The 22,500-nt window shown below is 38.0% G+C and overlaps 2 protein-coding genes across 3 annotated transcripts in view; one reads left to right on the forward strand and one right to left on the reverse strand.

Annotated features, from left to right (window-relative positions):
- LOC144963898 (peroxidase-like protein 3) overlaps window positions 1-8,842 on the forward strand; it is a 15,544-nt gene extending 6,702 nt beyond the window's left edge. Inside the window, exons 6-11 of the mRNA XM_078897845.1 lie at window positions 401-519; window positions 1,368-1,515; window positions 2,487-2,743; window positions 3,815-3,984; window positions 5,493-5,595; window positions 7,130-8,842. Of these exons, the coding sequence (XP_078753971.1) occupies window positions 401-519; window positions 1,368-1,515; window positions 2,487-2,743; window positions 3,815-3,984; window positions 5,493-5,595; window positions 7,130-7,196 (864 nt within the window). The 3' untranslated portion in view covers window positions 7,197-8,842. The remainder of the gene's footprint in view (window positions 1-400; window positions 520-1,367; window positions 1,516-2,486; window positions 2,744-3,814; window positions 3,985-5,492; window positions 5,596-7,129) is intronic.
- Window positions 8,139-22,500, reverse strand: part of LOC144964492 (salivary peroxidase/catechol oxidase-like) — a 37,171-nt gene continuing 22,809 nt past the window's right edge. For both annotated transcript variants that reach the window (XM_078898861.1, XM_078898862.1), the window contains exons 8-18: window positions 21,971-22,080; window positions 18,283-18,396; window positions 17,141-17,233; window positions 16,872-16,990; window positions 15,624-15,835; window positions 14,107-14,245; window positions 12,921-13,066; window positions 12,311-12,400; window positions 11,337-11,506; window positions 10,382-10,529; window positions 8,139-8,942 (exon numbers count right to left, since the gene is read on the reverse strand). In XM_078898861.1, the coding sequence (XP_078754987.1) occupies window positions 8,861-8,942; window positions 10,382-10,529; window positions 11,337-11,506; window positions 12,311-12,400; window positions 12,921-13,066; window positions 14,107-14,245; window positions 15,624-15,835; window positions 16,872-16,990; window positions 17,141-17,233; window positions 18,283-18,396; window positions 21,971-22,080 (1,423 nt within the window). In that variant the 3' untranslated portion in view covers window positions 8,139-8,860. The remainder of the gene's footprint in view (window positions 8,943-10,381; window positions 10,530-11,336; window positions 11,507-12,310; window positions 12,401-12,920; window positions 13,067-14,106; window positions 14,246-15,623; window positions 15,836-16,871; window positions 16,991-17,140; window positions 17,234-18,282; window positions 18,397-21,970; window positions 22,081-22,500) is intronic.

Genomic DNA, 22,500 nt, shown 5'->3' on the forward strand with positions numbered 1-22,500 from the left:
CCACAAAACCAATAGGGAAGAAAAGTGCGATGTAAAAAGAAACTGGTTCCTATATCATTGGAAGTGTATAACCGCTTTTCCGGAGGACTAGTTATATACCTTGTGTAATTAATCTTCTGCTGTCCGAGAGATGGCATCTTATTTTCTAATCTAAATAGATGCTAAATACATGTCTAAGTATATGCTGGTCGTCATCCATCCTCGCCCTTTTCCTTAATCCTAAGAATCTGCCTATACATCCATCCTGCTACTAAAATAGTCATGCCACCTTTGTGTAACATGTTCATTATTAGTTCTCCGGTTGCACACACCCCCAATGATTTAGGAACCAAAAGTATGGAGGGTTTGATGTCACGACATTTCTGCCCTATAATATTATTTACTTTTTTCGCACTGTTAGGAAACAAGAAAGATAATTGGAGGAATCATGCAGCATATAGTCTATAACGAGTACCTTCCCTTGGTTGTTGGACGGCATTTCATGCGAGCTTACTCACTTCAAAGTAATGGATTTTTCCAGTAAGTTCTCCTCTCTCTCTCTCTCTCTCTCTCTCTCTCTCTCTCTCTCTCTCTCTCTCTCTCTCTCTCTCTCTGACCGTCTTTAGATGTTGGAAAACGCCATCTGGCCGTCATGTTGCCAGATTCAGTTGCACGCATCTATATACTTTATTATCAGCCGATTTTGATCGTAAATGTCTCAAAAGATTTGTCTTGATCTATGTCAATTTTCACATTAAAGTAAGTAGTATGATAATAAAAATTACGAGCAACTTTCGTAAACACCACTCCACTAGTTCCCTCAAATAAAAGTAGGCAATTCACTCCACCACTATTATGTTGTACCTACGTGACCATATTTGAAGGTCTGATAGTCGGCTATGTGGTCTAGTGGTATGACACTCGCTTTCGGATCGGAAGGTCCTGGGTTCGAGCCTCGCGCTCGGCGCATAGTTGAGTCCTTGGAAAAGGCTCTTTACTCACATTCTCGCACCGTACTCAGGTGTAAAATGAGTACCTGGTCGTTAACAGCGTTGTCTTTGTCCGAAAAATTGTAATATCGTCTGACAGGCGTCATGTCCCGTCCTACATGTTAAATGTTGCTGTTGACCAGGGACCCTTTGTAAATCGCTTTGAGCACATTTTAGTGGATATTGCGCTATATAAAAGCTCATTTTTTTTTCTATTTTTTAAAATTATGGGCTTGATTTAACTTTGGGTGTAATGGAGAATATTTTCCGTTATTTGAGAGTATTTCCCTTACAACAATGAGCCCATAATAATTTGGGTGATCAGACCTGCCAATAAATTCGCGTTGTTTTGTACCCACCATTGAAGTTCCATGCTATTTCATGTTGTCGGATGTCCAGATACAACAAGGACGGAGATCCCAGGATTATCAACGCCTTCGCCACAGCAGCCTTTAGATTCGGCCACTCCATGGTCCCGGGTCATCTCATGTTTGGGGCCGAGAAGAAACCGCTGGAAACTGTTTTCTTTGAGCCAGAACATATTCAGGTAGGTGGAAAACGCACACCCTATAGATAGTATGCGCTTGGCTAAGAAACTCACAACATTTGACAGCCGGATGTAACATACCAACACACAAAACTATGTTTAACTTTTAATATTTATAGTTTGAATGATAGAACTTGGTGAGAACAAATCATGAAAATGGCTGTCTTAAAACAGAAAATAAGATCTGATTGACGTCAGTTTTGTTCCTTCTATACTTTATATATTTTTCTAAATATCTGCTTCCTTCTTGCTGATAGTTGCTCTGTGCCGATAAATGGTTAATATTAAAATTTCATCTACATGTTTGCTCAAGGGGCAGGCAGGTTTATAAAATTATTATAAAAACAAGAGGGCCATATCCACACAATGTCCTCAAACCTCTTGGGAAAGCCCCCCCCCCCCCCCCCCCCCCCCCCCGAAAGCTGACAACAACTCTTAACAAGTTAATTGCCGACTCTGGAAAAACACGCTTTAAAAAATTTGGCCAGTAAACTCGTCCTTCACATATCAATAGCTTTAATAGACCTTCATCTTGGCAAAAACTCTCGGGAGGAAATGATTTCAAGCTGTAGACACTAGAGTAATTCCCGGGAATTGTGTAGCCTCCTCGGCCCTTCATCTCTAAATCTATAATTTGCGGCTATGTGGTCTTGTCGTATGACACTCGCTTTCGGATCGGAATGTCCTGGGTTCGAACCTCGGTCGACGCAAAGTTGAGTCCTTGGAGAAGGCTCTTTACTCACATTCTCTCGCCGTACTCATGTGTAAAATAAGTACATGGCCTTCAACAGCGTTGTCTCTTTCCGAAAAAAAAATATTACATCGCCTAACAGGCGTCATGTCCCGTCCTAAATGTTAAAATGTTGCTGTTGGCCAGGGACCTCTTGTAAAGCGCTTTGAGCACATTTAGTGGATATTGCGCTATATAAAAGCTCTTTTAAAAATCTATAATTTTCTATTTTTAACAACAGGACGACGGAAGTGGACTTTCCAACCTGATCAAAGGAACCATCGGCGATTTCTCTCAGCAAAACGACAGGTTTTTTTCGCATTCGTTGACTCAGAAACTTTTCCAAAATGGCACCCGTAGCCTTGACCTTGTTTCCCTGAACATCCAAAGAGGTCGTGACCATGGACTTCCGCCTTACAACGATTTCCGAGAGGCTTGCGGATTACCGAGGCTGACCAAACCTGAGGGCGTCACCACTCCGTTCTTGTCCGTTTATGAGTGAGTATATTTTGTTAGAAACGTCCAAAAAAAAAAAAAACAACAAAAAAACAACAAACAAAAAATATTTTTTAAAAATAAACTAAAAAAACTTGAGCTTTTATATAGATTGGTATCCACTAAATGTGCTCAAAGCGCTTTACAACGGGTTCTTGACCAACAGCAGCACGTAACATAATATAGAATGAGACATGGCACCTGTTAGGCGATATTACAATTTACAAACTCACTCAATATTGTTTGAATCAATGCTTTAATAGTTTCAAACAAATTATTGCCACCTTCTATGGAGGTGGCTTGTCTTCATTATACGCAAGTAAATCAAGTTAAAATGAAATCTGATACTAAGCAGGTAGAAGCTGTGGACTGTAAAAAGTAATTAACAAAAAATGAATATAACAGCTTCAAAAGAAAACGACACCAAATCTACCAACAACAGGAACGATTACGGTCGGACTGTAAACCCTCTTAAGCCAACAACAAAAAACAAAAACGTTGCTTAAAACCAGATTACACAGAGATAATTATAAAGCAAGTGGAATAAGAACGAAAGTGTGTACAATGTCCAAAAAAGCAAGTAAGAAAATTCAAAAAACAACCCCCCCCCCCCCCCCCCACAAAAAAAAAAGGTCGACTGATTTTTTGGGATGTTTTTTTTACTTGTACTTTTCTTTCTTGCTTTGTCTGGCACCTTTCATACACACTTGTTCAGTTTTATATCTTAGAGAAATAATTGATACGTCCTTTCTGTATGCAATAGGATCTTGGAATTAAAGTTTTTATTGGGGTTTATTTTTGTTGTTGCTGATGTTGGCTGAAGAACATGTTTTAGAACTTCTGAATGTGTTTCTACTTGTATTTATTTGATAGCTTTATGTAGTGGTTTTTCTATGAACATTTGGACAACACGGTTGGGTGTAATATAGGTGTGTAGTAGTAGCTGTTTGAATTCATTTATAAAATTTATTTCCACTCTATTGTTTTTTTTTATTTTATTTTATTTTTGTTTTGTTTTGGTGTCGTTTTGTTTTGCTTTGTTTTGACAACAGTATTAATCTTTATTTTAAACAGGGACCTGGATGATATTGACTTGTTCAGTGGTGGACTCAGCGAGAAGCACGTTCCAGGGGGAGTTGTAGGTGATACCTTTGCTTGCATCATCGCCAGGCAGTTCAGGGACTTGAAATTTGGGGACCGGTTTTTCTATGAGCATTTGGACAACACGGTTGGGTTTAATATAGGTGTGTAGGAGTTGATGTTTTAAAATGTATTTCCACTCGATTGTTTTTGTTTTGTTTTGTTTTTTAAATGTCTTTTTTTTTTGTTAGTTTGTTTTGTTTTTTGTTTTTTTGTTTGTTTGCTTTTTGTGTGTGTTTGTGGGTGTTTTTTTATAAGGGTTTTACGGCGCCTTCAACGCATTTAGGTCATATCAGCGCCAGTAAAAAGGAGGAAAATGGGATAGTAAAAAGTTCTATAATTACAATTAAAGCACCCAAGAAAATTAATATAAAGGAGAATCGGTTCAAATAAGGAACTGTAGATTCCAAGAGCACAATATCATTGTACTTAGTTTGACACAAGCACAGGTCCCCAAGTAAGAGGAAAACACCAAAATGTTTACAAATCTATATCTATCTGTAAAACAGACAATATGATAGTGCATAACAGAGAGACGATTTACAAGACAAAAAAAATATCATCTCGCAAAACTCTAACGATACATTTCTTCTTCTTCTTCTTCTTCGTTCCCGTCACGTCACATGGTCAGTCCGGTCTGGTGAATGAAGCCCACAGTGGTCCTGAGGTCGTCCTCACTTCCGTACAGCTTCTTTGAGTATGGGGTTGGGTCAGGCCAGAAGTTCCTTCTCAACTTGTTGTACTTTGGACATTCCATACATTTGACTGCTCCCCTCCTAACCAGGGCATCAGCCAGGGTCAGGACAAAACCAAGTAATCTCATTCCAAGACAATCTTCATCACATGAAGCTGCGCTTATTTTGGACTGGATTAGGTTGGAAGAAATCAGAAATTTCTCCCAAAACGTCTTATATATCGCAAATATAGAATAACTTTGTGAGAGAAACTAATCCAAAGATACATTTTTTTCTTCGATCCCTGGTATAATAGCTTAAACCACTCTGAGATAAATGTATCTTTTGTTTTGAGTGATAAGAACCAGCCTGTCATACCTTGGTGATAAGGACCACGCTAGCATCTCACGGGCTAGGTAAAGGTGAAGAAGATACGAACTCAAGGCCACTCAATGCGTGTGGTATGCACTCGCTTCACTTCTGATTGCGAGCTGAAGACCAAATTTTATCATGATATACCGGATGAGTACTGTAGAATATTTTTTCGTGAAACCTGTTTTAAAATTACTTTAGTTTGATACAACCATGTCAGAAAAAGACTTTATAAATGAGTGTTTTTAAAATAATAACGAATAATTTATTGCATCCAGTCGTGAAATTGATGCTATGCGTTTAGTTTAAAAACTCACAACATCTACCAGCCGGATAAACGTACCAGCACACACACAACTATTTGTAACATTGAACGTTTATAGCCTGATTGATAGAATTTAGTGAGAACTACTCACACAAATGGCTGGCTTAAAGCAATAACAAAGAGCTGAGTGACGTCATTTTCGTTCGTCTATAAATAGGTTCATTGAGTTTGAAATGACGAATAATATAATTACATCCAACTGTGAAATGCAACGTTTTATCCTCTTTCTATCCTATCCCAGCCCAAATCCAAAGCATCAAGAAAGTTCGACTGTCGTCTCTATTGTGTGAAGTGGCGGGAATCAAAGCGTCCCAGAATAATGTTTTCCAAGCTGTATCCAATTCGTAAGTCTTTGGTTTTGAGATCACCTAAATGTCTTATCCTGACACAAGCACAGGTCTCCGCTCAGAGGAACACACCCAAATGTTTACAAATCATTTAATATACGTAAAACATATCATAATATTATAACAGTGCAACACAGAGAGGTGATTTACAAGACCAAAAGAAAAAAATCATCTCGCAAAACTCTAACGATGCATTTGACTGTTCCCTTCCCAACCAGGTATCAGGCCAGGGCCAGGTCAAAACCAAGTAATCTCATTCTGGATTGTTGTGGTGCCAGATTAAGTCAGTGGTTGGAGATAGAGGGAAAATTAGCTTAATCTCGACCTGCCTACTAATACGAAAAATTCGTAAAAATTACGCAATTTTGGCTCCAATTTCAGAACTTTTTGAGCATCTCAAAGTCTTTAAAACTTATTGTATATGAAAGTTGGTGCCAGAGACGACTTAATTTTAAAGATTTTGAAGTGTTATTAATTCTTTGTGAAACTAAATTGTTGATTTATACTGTTGACTATAGATAGTATGCGCTTGTCTAAGAAGCAGCTCACAACATTGCCATCCGGAAGTATAGCGGACCAACACACAAAACTATGTGTAACCTTTATGGTTGGTTACTACAGTTGTGAGAATTACTCATAAACGCGGATGGCAAAAAGCAATAACAAAGACTTGAGTGATGTCAACTTCATACTACATATAGCGACTAAAAATATATATCTCCTACAAACGACGAATTTTTTTATATCTTAAGAAGGCAGGTCTGGCTTAATCATAGGATTGATGCTCCCACAGTTGGAACGTATGAGGACATCTCCAGAGGTCTTTTATGTAGCGTAGAACGTGGTGACTAAGACCAGCCCCAAAATGTGCCCCCCCCCCCACCCCCCACCCCCCAGATTAAAAATTATTTAACAGATTATGGTAAAATGTACACCATTTGATAGATTTCACCATTTCCCACACTTTAGAAAAAGAACATTGGACAGATTGTTTCAATGTCAAGTTATATCATATTATAAAGACGTTAAAAAGTGGTCTTATGCCATATGATGATGATAATGATGATGACGCTGATGATGATGATGATTGTCATGTTGGTTGTGGTAGTGGTGGTTGTGGTGATGATGATGATGATGATGTTGACGACGACGATGATGACGTCGCCGACGACGACGACGACGATGCTGATGATGATGATGATGATGATGATGATGATGATGATAATGATGATGATGATGATGATGATGATGATTTTCATTTTGGTTGTGGTAGTGGTGACGGAGATGATGCTGCTGCTGCTGCTGCTGCTGCTGCTGCTGCTGATGATGATGATGATGATGATGATGATGATTGTAATGTTGGTTGTGGTAGTGGTGACGGTGATGGTGCTAATGATGATGATGATGATTATGATGATGATGATGATGATGATGATGATGATGATGATGATGATGATGATGATGATGATGATGATGATCATGCTACATGAAGACAACACAACTAATGGAATGCAATCTTTCTCCCTTGCAGAAACCCGTTAACACCATGCAAAGATATCAGACGACTAGACTTCATGCCATGGATGGAAAAACGATAAACTATTTAAATCTAATTTAATTCAATCTTGACTTTGGTCTTTCATTTCTTCCACTCAGTTTTAAAGCCCTTTGAGCACATTTAGTGGATATTGCTCTATATAAAAGTTCATTTTAAAAAATTCTCTTGTCTAGATATATGCTGGTCGTCAATCAAGATCATTCCATAATCCTTAGAATCTGTTATACATCCTGCTACTAATATTATTATACCACCTTATGATTCAATACGTAATTTATTATTAGTCCTCCGAAAGACGGGTTGCATGATATACACTTCCAAGGAATTTGGAACCGGAAAACTTGAGGGTTGAGACGTCACGATATTTCTTTCCTATTGATGTTGACTGGTGCCTTTGGGCTCAAACAGAGTACACGCCGAATCGACGCGGAATCGCTGTTCAGGCTTCTTTTTGATGACGGCAAATTTTATTATTTCGATTTTAAATCGATCGATATTTGAAGGAAGAGTTTTCTGGTTAAACTATTGAATACAACTCACGGTTTGTTTTCTTTTGCGGCCAAAAACTTGTCTTTTGAAGTATTTTTTTGGTCTGTGTCAGGCCATAAGTTAACGATAGCCACGGTCAGGCCATGACTTGACGAAGGCTACGGTTTGGGCCCTGACTCTTCACTAGTGGTCATTTTGAATTTGTAACTTTGGTAGTTCCAAACATCAAAAATCAAACCCGTATTTATAATATTGGCCAGAAAACTCGTCCTTCACATATCGATCAACTAAAATAACCTTCATCTTCTCAAAAACTCTCAAACCTGGGACTTGCATTTTTTTAGGCTCTTTTTCAAAATCAGGCACACAGAAAACCATCGCATTTTGCATTTTGATTTGTTGAAAATGGGAGTTCCCTGTTGTTTTGGAAGGCAAACGTTTCATTTATATTTACTCATTATCAAATAAATAAAGAAATCCATACACAACAAAATCAAAATAAAGATATTTATTAAACAATCACCCAAATTTCTCAATAAATAAAACAAAACGATCGAACAGCATAAAGATATTATGCTTTAAAATAAACAAGATATTCAACCCTACACAAACATAAAAATACAAAACACCAAAAAATATTCTGTAAATATTCTGCCACTTACATTATACATTTGTCTTCACCAATGAAAATTTAAATCAATATGGTGATTTTGATGAGACTATTTTATTTTAACCAGTTAACTTCCAAATTCTGGAAAAACCTGTATTTAAAAATTTGGCCAGAAAACTCGTCCTTCAAATATCGATCGATTTCAATGACCCCCATCTTGGCAAAAACTCTCACACCCAGGACTTGATGGAATACCTCGCGAGGTCCCAGGTTTGGGAGTTTTTGCCAAGGTGAGGGGCATTTAAATTGATCGATATTTGAAGTACGAGTTTTGTGGCCAAAAATTTTAATACGTCTGTTTCCGTAATACGTCAGTTAATTGATTAAAATTTAAAACAAATCTAATTTTCTGATACCGTATTCTTTAGAATGAATAACGAACAAATCTAGATTTAAAATACCAAGGGTTATCTATCTAAATATATGGCGTTAATTTGTTCAAACTTCAGCAATTTCACATTCAAGTAGATTTCACAAAACGTTAAATCAAAGAACAGGCAACATAAATGGATTTCTGAAGATAATAATATTGTCTTGATCTTATTCTATTTTTTCGTTCCGCCATTGGGATCGTACCAAGCACTCATGTCAATGGTCTTCAGCAGGTGGCAAGGTACAAATTTATTCCTGAAATGAAAACAAGACACAAATGAAACATGATTAAAACGTGAGTATGTATATTGTACAATATACATCCTGATGGAGGTCCCGGTAGCTCAATTGGTAGAGTACTCGATTCTCACGCAGAAGGACCGAGATCGATCCCGGGTGCAGTCGAGATTTATTTTTCTTCTGACCCCTCTGTACACAGCAGTGATTTTGTATCTGAGTCTGTTAGATCTGGCGAAAGTACTTTGCGTCCTATCAGGAAGAAAATGCTTTTGTCCGACTCACGGTTTAGAAGCCGCGATAAACGCTGGCTCCCTGGGACAAATGGCTCTGAAGAACTACGACGACATGAATATGGTGCAATCTCCACTAAATTTGATCAAAATGCCCAGCGAGTTGTCTCAAACCTACAGCCACGGCTTAAGGCGCAGCTATAACTGCTCTTTGACAGAAAATACTCTGTTACTGGGAAGGTACTTTGTATGTATATACCTGAGTATAGTGTGGAAAGTGTAAGTAAAGAGCCTTTCCCATGGATTCGACTTTGCACTGCCCGATCGACGCCGGGTGTCATACAATAAAACCATCTAGCCGAATCACATCTTCTCGTTTCCACAATGTGTAACAATATCTTGGTTAGACCAATCCTAGAATACATTTGAAGAGTGCAGGGAAAAAACACCGATGACCATTTTCAAAATTTTTGTGACTACCCGTGGCCTTCGTAAACTCATGGTCTCACACTGACCAACAATTGACGTCAAAAGACAAGTCTTTGGCCACAAAAGAAAACAAATCGTGAATTGTATTCAACAGTCCAACCAATGAGATCACTCATTTCCTTGACCACTACTAACGACAACTTACTAGGCGCTCCACAAACTTATAAATGACGTCAAAATATGGGTCTTAGTGGGTCTTAGTGTCGGGCTATAAGTTAGCGATGGCTACGGACTGCCTCCTTTGAGTGATGTCAGAGGTTTAAAGTTTCTCTCTATCAATAGAACAGAGGAAAAATTAACTATAATCAAAAGACTTTATTTAATGGTTGTAATTTTATGAGGCAATCACAAAAAAAATCAAAAATGAACATTTGTGTTTTTTTCTCCCGTACCCTTTAGTTGATACTGATCATGTGATATTTACGCGACACTGGTCATGTGATGTTATGTAATATGACTCTCAGTGTACTTGTAAAGGTGGATGCTGTTACAAATTGCTCTTGAGGAAGGGATAACATTTAACCCTATCCATACCAACAAGTGGGGGCGAAGTGGCCGAGTGGTTAAGGCATTGCAATGTGCTCTGGAAGGCTCTTTCGTTTTTTTCTTTCGGCAAGATTATCAAGCCCCAATTGGTTAGAATGACAAGTGTGGGTTTTTATGTTGGAGATAGGTGTGATATTTTGGGGGAAAAATACTGAAAATGGTCGGAGAGGAGAGCGTTAAATGTCATACCTGGTCACAACCTCTCCGTTGGTTAGAATGATTGGTGTTGGTAACGGAGTGCCATCTTTGTAAAACGGCTGAACCAGCGTCTCTCTCAGAGGCGCCATGGTGCATAGAACACGGGACAGCGAGAATGAACGAATTTCTCTGACTTGATCTGAAAGTAAAAGAAAACAAACCTTGAGCGTTTATAAAACGCAATACACAATAAACGTGCTCAAAGCGCTTTACAATGGGTCCCTAGGGAACAGAAACGCTAAACATGTAGGATGAGACGTGAGGCCTGTAAGGCGATATTACAAATGTTGTTTTTCAACAGAGACATCACTGGTAACGGACGGTACTCATCTTACACACGAGTACGGTGAGACAATGTGAGTAAAGAGACTTTTAAAAGAAATCAACTTTGCGCCTCTAGAGCTCGAATCGAGCTCCGGATCTGCCTGCCGGGGACATGAAGGTTATCAATACATAAACGATAAATATAATGTTAATAATTATTATCATGGACATACTTATCTTGTAAACTTGACTTTGTTTTTGTCTTTACTTGTTAATAAAGCACAATCAACAGACTGCGGCTAGAGATAGTGTTTGTGTGTTAGAGGGAGGGAGAGAGAGAGAGAGAGAGAGAGAGAGAGAAAGAGAGAGAGACAGAGAGAAAGAGAGACAGAGAGAAAGAGAATGAGAGAGAGAAATATAGAGATAGATAGATAGATAGATAGAAGGAGAGAGAGAGAGAGAGAGAGAGAGAGAGTGGTAGAGAGAGAGAGTGGGAGAGAGAAGGATAGAGATAGATAGCTAGATAGGTAGATAGATAGATAGATAAATAGATAGATAGAGATAGAGAGAGACATACACACAGACACACACACACACACACAGAGAGAGAGAGGGAGAGAGAGAGAGAGAGAGAGAGAGAGAGAGAGAGAGAGAGAGAGAGATGGGAAGAAAAGATGCCCACCTGGTGTGAAGGCTACAGGTTGTTCTTCACTTTCAAACCAGAAGCGATCACCAAATTTGATATCCCTCATCTGTTTTGCGATGATACATGCAAACGTTTGGCCAACCACAGCTCCTGGCAATGAAGGTTCTGAAATACCTCCGCTGAAGATGTCGATATCGTCAACATGGCTGGTGACAAAACAACACGATCAATGCTACTAATCGTCTCAAAATATGATAAAATATCTTGATGACCAAAATGAAACTTTATGGGCTTGTTTTAACATTGTTTTACAGAACAAGTTGTATAAGATCTCTTTTTAACATCTTTAAATGATATATTTTGACACTGAAATAACATGTCCGGTGTAGAGATGGATATAATCTATCAAACGATGTAGCAATTGTGAGCTTGTTTTAACATTGTTTTAAAGATCATATTAAATAGTCTAAGACACCTTTTTTAAAACATCTTTATACGTTATATTTTGACACTGAAATAACATGTCCGGGGTGGAGAAGGGTGAAATATATCAAACAATGCATTTTACAATATTTGTTTAATAATTTCTAGTCTAGCGTAACGCATTGGGGCAGCGTGGCTCAGTGGTACGGTCATTGTTTCGTACCCAAAAGGTACCGAGTTCGATCGCTGTGTGGTCTTGAGCAAGTCATCTCGCCCTAGCTCAATTTGGGGCGCTGCACTGGAGCTGACGCCTGGGTTATTCCAGTCTTCCCTTGGAATAGACCCTAGAGACAAATTTACCCTCTTGGATGAATAAAGGGAATCTCATTTATTTATTTTTATCTATTTCACTTCAGGGCTGGTTTTAGTCACCCCAGTAACTGGCCTTAAACACCTCATTCCACTTGTACTACATGAATGACTATATCAGCATACTGCATACATTTACTGGAGGTAAGACCTCTGGATCATATTCAAATCCAGGAATGATGAACACAAGTGTGCATCCATAACTATAAACGACTTACTCGTACGCTCTTCTGAACACCTCCGCACGTTCTGGTTCCTGATGGTGCCATTCCTCAAAACTTGTTATTCTTGGAAAACCACAAGCTTCTCTGTGAAAAATAAATGATTCGAATACTGATTTTTAAAAGAACCCTAAGTTAGGCGAGACATAGACAATCATCCCATAGTTTTTATTATTTTGGTTCATATTGATGCCTTTGTAGTTACTCCAGCAATCAATTCGACGGTTGCATTTGAGACTAAGACTAACTTGAGCTTTTACATAGCGCAATATCCACTAAACGTGCTCAAATCGCTTTACAAAGGGTCCCTCGCCAACAGCAACACGTACCATGTAGGACAGGATATGACAGCTGTTAGGTGTTATTACAATTATTCCCACAGAGGCGAATCTGTAAACGACCAGGTACTCAGGTGCACCTGAGAGAATGTGGGTAAAGAGCCTTTTCCAAGGACTCAATTATGCGCTGCTCAGAGCGGGGCTCGAACCCGATCCAAAGGCGAGTGTCATACTTCAACACCACATAGTCATTTTAATTGATCAATATTTTTGGCCATATCAAAAGAAATTATATTTTGTCACTATAACGGGATTCTCAACACACTTGCCTGTAATCGTTATACGGGGGCAGACCGTGGTCTCTGGCTCTTTGGATGTTGAGGGCTGCCAGATCCATACTGATGTTGTTCTTGTCTTCGAATAGCCGATCTGACAACTCGGTGGTAATGAATCGATCGTATTGTTGAATGGAGTCCTGGATGTAAAACAATCAAATACACATCGTGTCATCAAAATCATCAAACTTTTGGTATGTCGAAATATCTATAAATACCATATGCAGATATAAAATGATAATAGTTTTGTGTGTGTGCTAAAATGAGGATTATTTAAATCGATCGATATTTTTAAGGACGAATTTTCTGGCCAAATATTTAAATACGTGTCTTTCCAGGGCACGGCAGTTAACTGGTTCAATTCGTCTTTAAATATATTTTGTATTAACTATGTAGTTTATTCCCACAAAATGTCATTTTGACCCGGTGCAATATGTACCTATTTGCAGGTCTGATAACCCAATTTTTAATAAACAAAAATCAACACAGAAAGGACGCACCAGATATCTATCTACCGTCTTTAAGTGGTTTTTAAGTGAAGTATTTATGTTTTTATTATTAGCTGAAGAGGAGGTTGAGCCCGAAACGTACACAGTTGAGTATTTTGTTCTCTTTCGATGCTCTTGTATTCATTTTTTTTGTTTAATGCTTTTTACATCCTACAGCTTTTAGCAACTTTGTCTCACTGTCATAATTCTGTTGACAAGCTTTATTGACATTTGGTGTGTATCATTTATTGGGAACTTGTGAGTTGCTCTCTGAGTCCAAACAAACTTCTCATCCCTTACCTTCACACGATTTAGTTAAATAAATTTCACTGAAGTGAAATGTCCGTATCCTTATCATTTGAAAAATTTTCCATTTTACCATATTATCTTTTACATCATTTGGTCAAGAAGAATACTTCGACTGTTTGCAATAGCTCTCTGGTTATTGAATCATAAAGCTATTTCAAACAGTCGAAGTGCAAATATTTGCAGGTCTGATAGCCGAACGCAATAATGGGCTTGATTTAACATTGTTGTAATATAGAATATTTTACGTTGGTTTGAGAGTATTTCCATGACAACAAATGAAACCATAACAATTTGGGTAATCAGACCTGTAAATAAGTACACGTCGCAAAACAGTCAAAACGCGACAATTCCCAAAACCCTTTGTAATAAGACCCAACACTAACGTGCAAAAGTCCAGAGCAGAATTTTCCAACAGATCTTCCTTGGTCTCTGAGAATAAAGTGTGGTCTGTTGAACATGAAGTGCAAGGGGATCTTCTCTCGTCCTACACTAAATTCACCGGGGATCAATGTGTGACCAAATCTGAAAGAAAAAAATATAGGAAAATAATGATTGGGCATCAAGCACCAGTTCCTATAGATAGTGTGTGCTTGGCTAAGAAGCTCACAACATTGCCATCCGGAAGTATAACGGACCAACACAGAAAACTATGTGTAACCTTGAATGTTTATAGTCTGGTTAACACAGTTTAGTGAAAATTACTCATAAACGTGGATGGCAAAAAGCAACAAAACAGACCCGAGTGACGTCAACTTCGTTCTATCTATTGACTGAATGCACTATCTACCAAATTCAATCCCTTGAGTGTTGGACAAGGAATCAATACAAAGACCTTTCCACATGGGACTTATTTCAGTGTTGCTGCTCGGAGCTGTTTTTTGTTTTGTTTTTTCAATTTTAAAAATTGTCATCCCCCCCCCCCCTTTTTAGTGTTTACTTGTGTGCTATTCTCTTAATAAGTGTTCAATTTGTTGGACACAAGTAATGGACAGAATCTGTGATAAATGCTTTCACTTAATATACTAGACCTAGAAAGACGTATAGGCAAATTCTTAAGATTACTGGGTGTAAAAGAGAGAGGATAGGTGTTATTTATTGACGAACAGCATGCACACATGTGAAAAAGGAACTTTACACTTGTTTTGAGTCAATTCAATTGAGTTTTAAGAAATAAAATTAGAGTAAAGTTATATCACAGAATTGAGCACTATCTTAAATATTTGTGAGCCAAAATTTCATCAGCATACAGACACAATCATAAAAGTAACGACGACCCAACCCCCCCCCCCCCCCTAAAAAAAAACACAAAAACAAACCACTTGTTGTGTTTCATGGAAAAAGAGACAAAATTTGATGCAATAAATCAGTACGGCGTATGCCACCACCATCTCCCTATCACTGCTCGTACAAGTCTCCATATAGAGTTTCTCAAGGGGAAAAAATTGTCATATCACCTAACAGGCGACATGTCTCGTTCTTAATGTTATGTGTTGGTGTCGGTCAGGAACCCTTTGTAAAGAGTTTTGAGCACGTTTAGTGTTAATTGCACAATATAAAAGCTCAAGTGTTTTTTTCGTCTAGAATGAAATGCTTAAATCTAACTCTATTATATATTACAATAGTACATACACAACTGATCATAGTAGTTGGTTCTTCATTCCAACACACAGAACCAACATATATAAAAACAGGTTTTTTCCCAAGAATCTTCAAGAAATGGAACACTCTCCCACCAGAAATCCTAGATTTTACCAACAACAACAAAGTTGACCAAAAATAAAACATATATTTTTCAACTCAATGGCACAATAATGGAGAAAGTCACCATATAATTTGTATAAAAACTGCAGTGACGGTTAATGTACCTTTTGCAGATTTAGTCGTTAAACGTTGAACTCACCTGAAAGCAGCTGTGGCAAAAGAGTTGATGATACCGGGGTTAGCGCCAATGTCGTAGACCCAGTTTCCATGGATGGAGGGTCCGTCCATAAGGCCCCTAACATTGAGATTGTATTGATGCATGACTTGTGGCCCCAGGACAATGGGGAGCCAATCGTGGTAGGTGATGTATTGCATCACGGCGCTCATGATCTTACGGACTTCTTGGAATATCTGGTAGAAAATGATGGAAGAAGTTTTAACTAATTAACTACCGTACTTTGGAAAATTCGTATTTAAAAGTTTGGCCAGAAAACTCTTCCTTAAAATTTCGATCGATTTAAATAACCCCCGTCTTGGCAAAAACTCTCAAACCTGGGACTTGCGAAGTTTTAGAGTTTTTACCAAGATGAGGGTCATTTAAATCGATCGAATTTTGAAGGAAGAGATTTCTGGCCAAATTTTTAAACACAAGTGTTTCTGGAGTATGGCAGTTAATAGATTATTTACTCATACATGAAGTAAGTTTTCGCTACCAAATTGAGACCAATCATGTCACAACAATATTACACTTTGATACTTACAAAAAGTGATTTATATTAAAAATAAAATAAAAAAATAAAAATTTTAAATGTGAGACTTGGGTCAAGTTTTTACGGCCAGGTGAAGTTGCCGTAATAGTCGGGTCGTGGGTTCACTCCCGTATGCCGCAAAAGTTTTTATTCTCTTTTGTCATTTGGTACTTTTATAGTCATTTCACATTTCTTGTTATATTTTTACCTTTGATTGAGGAGAATGAACATAGCTTTATATCGTTCGAAAACTAAAATTTATATATTATTTGTCATTTTAACTCTCTCTCTCTCTCTCTCTCTCTCTCTCTCTCTCTCTCTCTCTCTCTCTCTCTCTTTTACCCTTCTATCTCTCTCTCTCTCTCTCTCTCTCTCTTTCTCTTTATCTCTCTCGCTTCTCTCTTTCTCTCGCAAACTCATCAAACTCATCACCTCAATCACAGTAGTGTGAGAACCATTAGAAGCTGCTGCCAGAAACAGAAAAGTCGTCCGTCAAATTTCGATTGATTTAAATGACCTACATCTTGGCAAAAACTCATAACTGAAACTTTGCGATCTCTTCCTTAAAGTCCCAGTTTTGAGAGTTTGTGTCAAGATGATGTCATTTAATTCGATCGACATTTATAGAATGAGTTTTCTGGCCAACTTTTTTAATACGTGTTTTTTTAGAGTACGGCAGTTAACCGGTTAAAACTTACCGTTTCATCGTCCCATCGTGGATTGAGTCGAGTGAGGGCGATGGCCATCTGGTTGTGTAAACGATGAATGACGGTGTGCATAGAGGTTAAAGCTGGGTGTTCGTTCACTCTCATTTCACCTGAAGGGCAGACAGATAAAAACATCACATTGGAGACACTTTCACAATGACAAGCACAATATACACAAACACACACACACACAAACACACACACACATATACACACACAAACACATTTCTCAGCTCATTATCATCATCATTTCAGCTTACCTGCTCTAAAGCAATAATCTCCTCGTTTGTTTTTGACACAAGTCGCGTTCCTGTCGTTGGGCAGCAGGTCCAAGGGTGTTACTCTCAGCATACCTGTGAATAGTGAGGAATAAGTACAGATCTATGGGAAATGACGGGCCAAGAAGAAATAGAGGTAGAAATTAAGAGGAGAAGATGGAAATAGCTGGGCCATCCCCTGAAAAGGCCTGCAACGTCAGGCAGACTCTTATATAGAACCCGCAGAGAACGAAGAAGAGAAAGCGGCCTAGGAACAGCTGGAGGAGGGCATTGATGGGGAGTCTAAAAACTGAAGGCGTAACATGGAGAGAAGTTGAGAAGATGGCACAGAGCCGGACAAGGTGGAGGGCCAGGGTGAAGGGCCTCAGTAATACAAACTTAGAGTCGTTTGTAACGTAAACATGGAGAGAAACTAAGAAGATGGCACAAAGCCGGAAAAGGTGAAGGGAATTCGCCGATGGCCCTTGACTATGATGCTCCGGCCAGAGTGAAAGGCCTAAGTAACTAAGTGTTGTGATGATTGTGGTGGTTAGTGAGTGGGAATTTGGGGGAGCATGTGATGGTGGTGATTATGTTCGTGGTTGGTGTTTAGGGATGTGATATGATGATGATGGTGGTGGTGATGATGATGATGATGATGATGATGATGATGATGATGATCGATGATGATGATGAGAATGACGATGAAGGCGACGACGATGACGACTAATACAGAATAACATAACATAATAATGTATATATCATAAGCAATCAAAAATATATCTATAAAAAACGTTTCATCAAATTCATACAGTAAGTTATGGAGCTCCCTGTCGATCGCATTTAAAAAATATGTAAACCAGGTTTTTTTCAGTTTCTTAAATAAAATGAAAAATACCAAGGAAATACTGGAATAATCCAGGCGTCAACCGCAGTGCAGCACTGCAAAGTGAGCTAGGATGACGTGGCTTGCTCAAGGACACACAGCGCGGTGAGTGATCGAACACGGTACCTTTTGGGTAAGAATCAAAGACCCTACCGTTGAGCCAAGTTGTTCCATAAACCACTTCGTCTAAAAATGAAAAGTAATCCAAAAAAAAAGGGAGGGGGATGAAATAAATATCAACCTGCAGCGAATATCTCACCGTGCCTATAAAGTCTGATGGCGGCATTTTCCTTGAGCGAAGACCCATACACCTGGGAGCTGTCCATGAATGACGTCAACATATTCATCTGTTCTCTCACTTCCTTGGGAGCACCTGGTTAGAGGAAGAAGAACATTGTCCAAAATTGGTAGATGTTAATATCTCTTGTTGCCTTTAGAAATCCTGCCTAGGTACTTGAAAAAAATAAAATTCGTAGTTTTTAGGAGGTAGAATGTGTTTTGGCCACGTATTTCGTAGCGCCTGCGAAAAGAAAATGTGACCTTGACGGCACCTTTTTGCCCGTTTTTTGATTGGTTATTCTTGTTGTTGTTGTTTGTATTAGTTGTGGTGCCAGGTGCTGAGGGTGGTGGTCGTGTTATTGGTGGTAGTGTTGTTGTTTTTGCTATTGCTGCTGCTGTTATTATTATTATTATTATTATTATTATTATTATTATTATTATTATTATTATTATTATTATTATTATTATTATTTTTGTTGTTGTTGTTGTGGTGGTGGTTGAGTTGAGGTTGCTTACAATTTTCACGTCGATGTTATCGTGATGTGGTTTTGCTTTGATTCATTATTATCACTATTGCTGTATTATAATATCAAGCTGATCGGTCAAGAAACCAAAGGCCCAGTCAACAGATTGACCCCCAACCTTTTGTTCCTCTAGTTGTGCTGTAAAAATTATATTCGATGTTCTTGGAAGCGGTTATGGACAAAGATAGGAAAACAATAAGAATAATTTAAATAATTATAATAACGCTATTACCGAAGACTCGAGATGGTTCACAAGATAAGAATTATAAACTCAAGCAATGTTGAGCGTGCCATCGACTGGAATGATGACAATGATTGCTAAGCATTTGTCCCAAGAGTTTTGTCCTTGGATATGTTACCATTACATAACATTATGTTATTTATTCCCACGAAACTCGGGTGTGAAGGATAAAAAGCGACGATATATTATTGTAAAAATGGCAGTACAATGAGACATATTAAACGACTTGTATTGCATTCTATTTGAACGAAAAGTTGATTCCGTTAGGTATTCTTAGGAAAGAAATAAAGCACTGAGAAGCGTATTGAACATGGTGAAAAAGTGTGTATAAAAGGTGACAGACAAAAAAGGTGCTTTGTCTGGTACCTTCCATACACACTTGTTCAGATCTTTATCTTACACCGGTGCCTGCTCCTTAATTTCTTAATTGAAACATGGTGAAGCTGTGCTCAATACAAATATACATGTTTATTTTATTTTTATCTTATAGCGGTACGTCACCGCTGCAAGGGAAGAAAAGCAAACAGGATAGAGTTTCTTGACCTCTTGAACTTAATGTCTTTTAACTTCTAGTTCACTGCCTTACTCTGGAAAAACCCGTATTTAAAAAGTTGGCCAAAAAACTCGTCCTTCAAACATCGATCGATTTAAATGACCCTCATCTTGGCAAAACCTCTCAACCCTTGAACTATAGAAAAAGTCCCAGGATTGAAAGTCTTTGCCAAGATTAGGGTCATTTAAATCGATTGGTATTTGAAGGACGAATTTTCTGGCCAACTTTTTAAATACGGGTTTTTTTCCAGTACAGCAGTTAAAGGATTGATTTAAATGTCACTGAAGGATACAATAGACCATTTCAAAGGTCAAGGTTCATTGTTAGACAATGTTCTTTAAAGTGCCGTCTAGTTTGAGATAACAAAATGCGAGCTAACTTCATTAAGATGCGTTTCAATCTTTAACAAAAATATAAATCTCTTTCCCATCCGTTAGTTTTAAATGAGAAGAATCCTTAATTGCAGAAACGTAATGATTGATCTTACAACATTAGAGCACTTTGTTCCAAAACGCAAGTAAACTGTGAGATTACAGCTTGTTGAAAATCAAAATTCCTTATTAGCACGTTGAAATTCCAATTGAATAGTTATTTTCCAAAACTACCTAACTCCGTTTTCCCCATTTTGAGATATTAAGGAATATTTCCCTTAAAATTTCTCATTTCGTCTATTATTTTATCATATTTAAACTTCAAATTCACACCAATCTAGAGAAATTCTGGTGGCCAATGATGCTTAAAATAAAATTTACATTTCAATTTATGAATTTTCATGGATGGAAAATCTCAAAAAGTAGAAAAATCGACTTAACGAGTTTTGGAAAGTCAGCCTTCGATTTAACAAGGCTATGTAAATGTCAGGCTGTCTGCGTCAAGATACTTTGAAATGGGAGTCGAGTACATCTTTGAACGGATCTTAACTGTTAAATACTTCATCTGGAACATCAACTAAATGTAACTGAAAGCCATTGCAGTTGAGATTCTATATTTCCTGACCCCCTTTCTACCTGTCATTGAAGGGGTAGCTGGGTCTGTTCGATCTGGTTGAAAGTACTTTGCGAATTACTAGCAACATATCCAAGTCCGTACCACGCTATAGATAGTATGCGCTTGGCCAAGGAGTTCACAACATTGCCATCCGGAAGTATAACGGACCAACACACAAACTCTGTGTAACCATGAACTTTAATAGTCTGGTTAATACAGTTTAGTGAGAACAACTCACAAACGCGGATGGCAAAAACAATAATAAAGGCCTAAGTGACGTCATCTTCGAACTATCTATAGAAACCGGGATAAATTTCGGGTTCATGGGCCTAACGGCTCTGAAATACTCGTCGTTTGTTATATTGTCCTTCAGATATCGATCGATTTAAATGACCTTCAGCTTGGCAAAAACGCTCCTATCTGGGACTTCGTCTCTTCATTATACTGCTCCTAGAAATAATAAAAGAAACAAATGTGCGCAGTTTTACAGATCATTTCTGAGAATTTGATAGCGATGCTCATTATGGTTCACACTATTTCATTGTCCCCCAGCAGGTTATATAGAAGACAAATTTCATTTCATACAGTACAGGGAATCTGTTAGGCGTCCTTTTGAACTCGCATACTTCAATTTCCCTTACTTCTTTTATTCTGGTACTAGTTCACACGTGAGTCGAGAGAGACAATATTATGTTTGAAGTGTCATTAACAAGGGCCAGAATTTCCCACCATTGTCAATCATGAGTTCCATTTGAACACGTTCAGCATCGCTAAACATTTGTAAGAAGACGATACAAGAAGACCTGCCTAATTGAAAATCTAAAATTTTGTATTTTGTGGTTTGAACAAGTGTGAATGAAAGGGCACTAGATAAAGCAAGAAAGAAAAACAAGAATAGAAAAAAAACAACCTTCAGACTGATTTTTTGGGATGATGTTTTTTTTTTTTTTGGGAAGGGGGGGGGGGGGGGGTGTTGTTTGTTTGTTTTTTGTTCCTTGTAATTTTCTTTCCTGCGTAATCTGACACCGTTTCATACACACTTGTTCAGATCTTTATTTACACTGGTGCCCGTTCCTTTATTTTTCAATTTGGATGGGTTTTTGGGGGGAGTAAAATTGAAGTCGCTATAGTTGATGACTTTAAAACATCAACAATTTTCTCTCACAAAGATTAATTAACACTTCAAAATCCTTGAAATTATATAGTCTGGCATCAACTTTCATTTTTAATAAGTTTTAATGACTTAGAGATGCTCATACTCATATATGGAGTTCAGAAATTGGAGGCAAAATTTCGTAATTCAACGTTTTTTTCGTAACATCGTGCAGGTCTGAATCAGCTACGCATAAATCATTCAACTTACCTGGATGGCAATCCTGTTTCCTCAGGACCGGTTCGGATCTTGCAAAATTCATACAGGAATACCGGAAGAAGCGGTCACCGGGTGGGATGTAGATGGGGTTACAAGGGCCTCTGAAACAAGGTTACAAATTTAAGGTGTAATAACGATGTTTACTTATTTACAGGTCTGATAACCCAAGTTGTTATGGGCCCATTGTTGTAAGGGAAATACTCTCAAACCAACGTAAAATAGTGTCCATATCAAGCCCATAATTGCGCCGGTTATCAGACCTGCAAATTTGTGCACATCGGGTTATAACATAGCTATGGGTAATAACGATTAATATTAAGTAACTTAAGGGAAACATAGAGATGGTTTAAATACTGAGGAAATTTGAGTCACAGATAAACTAGAACATCGTGGTTTAATCCAACTTCAAAACATTCGACAATAAGTTCTTTAAATAAAATAAAGATCTGAACAAGTGTATAGATAGTATGCAATTGGCTAAGAAGTTCACAACATTGCCATCCGGAAGTAAAACTGGCCAA

This window comes from Berghia stephanieae, chromosome 2 (genome assembly GCF_034508935.2).
Source record: "Berghia stephanieae isolate SIO BIC M18660-M18661 chromosome 2, UCSD_Bste_1.3, whole genome shotgun sequence".
In the NCBI taxonomy this organism is placed as follows: Eukaryota; Metazoa; Mollusca; class Gastropoda; order Nudibranchia; family Aeolidiidae; genus Berghia; species Berghia stephanieae.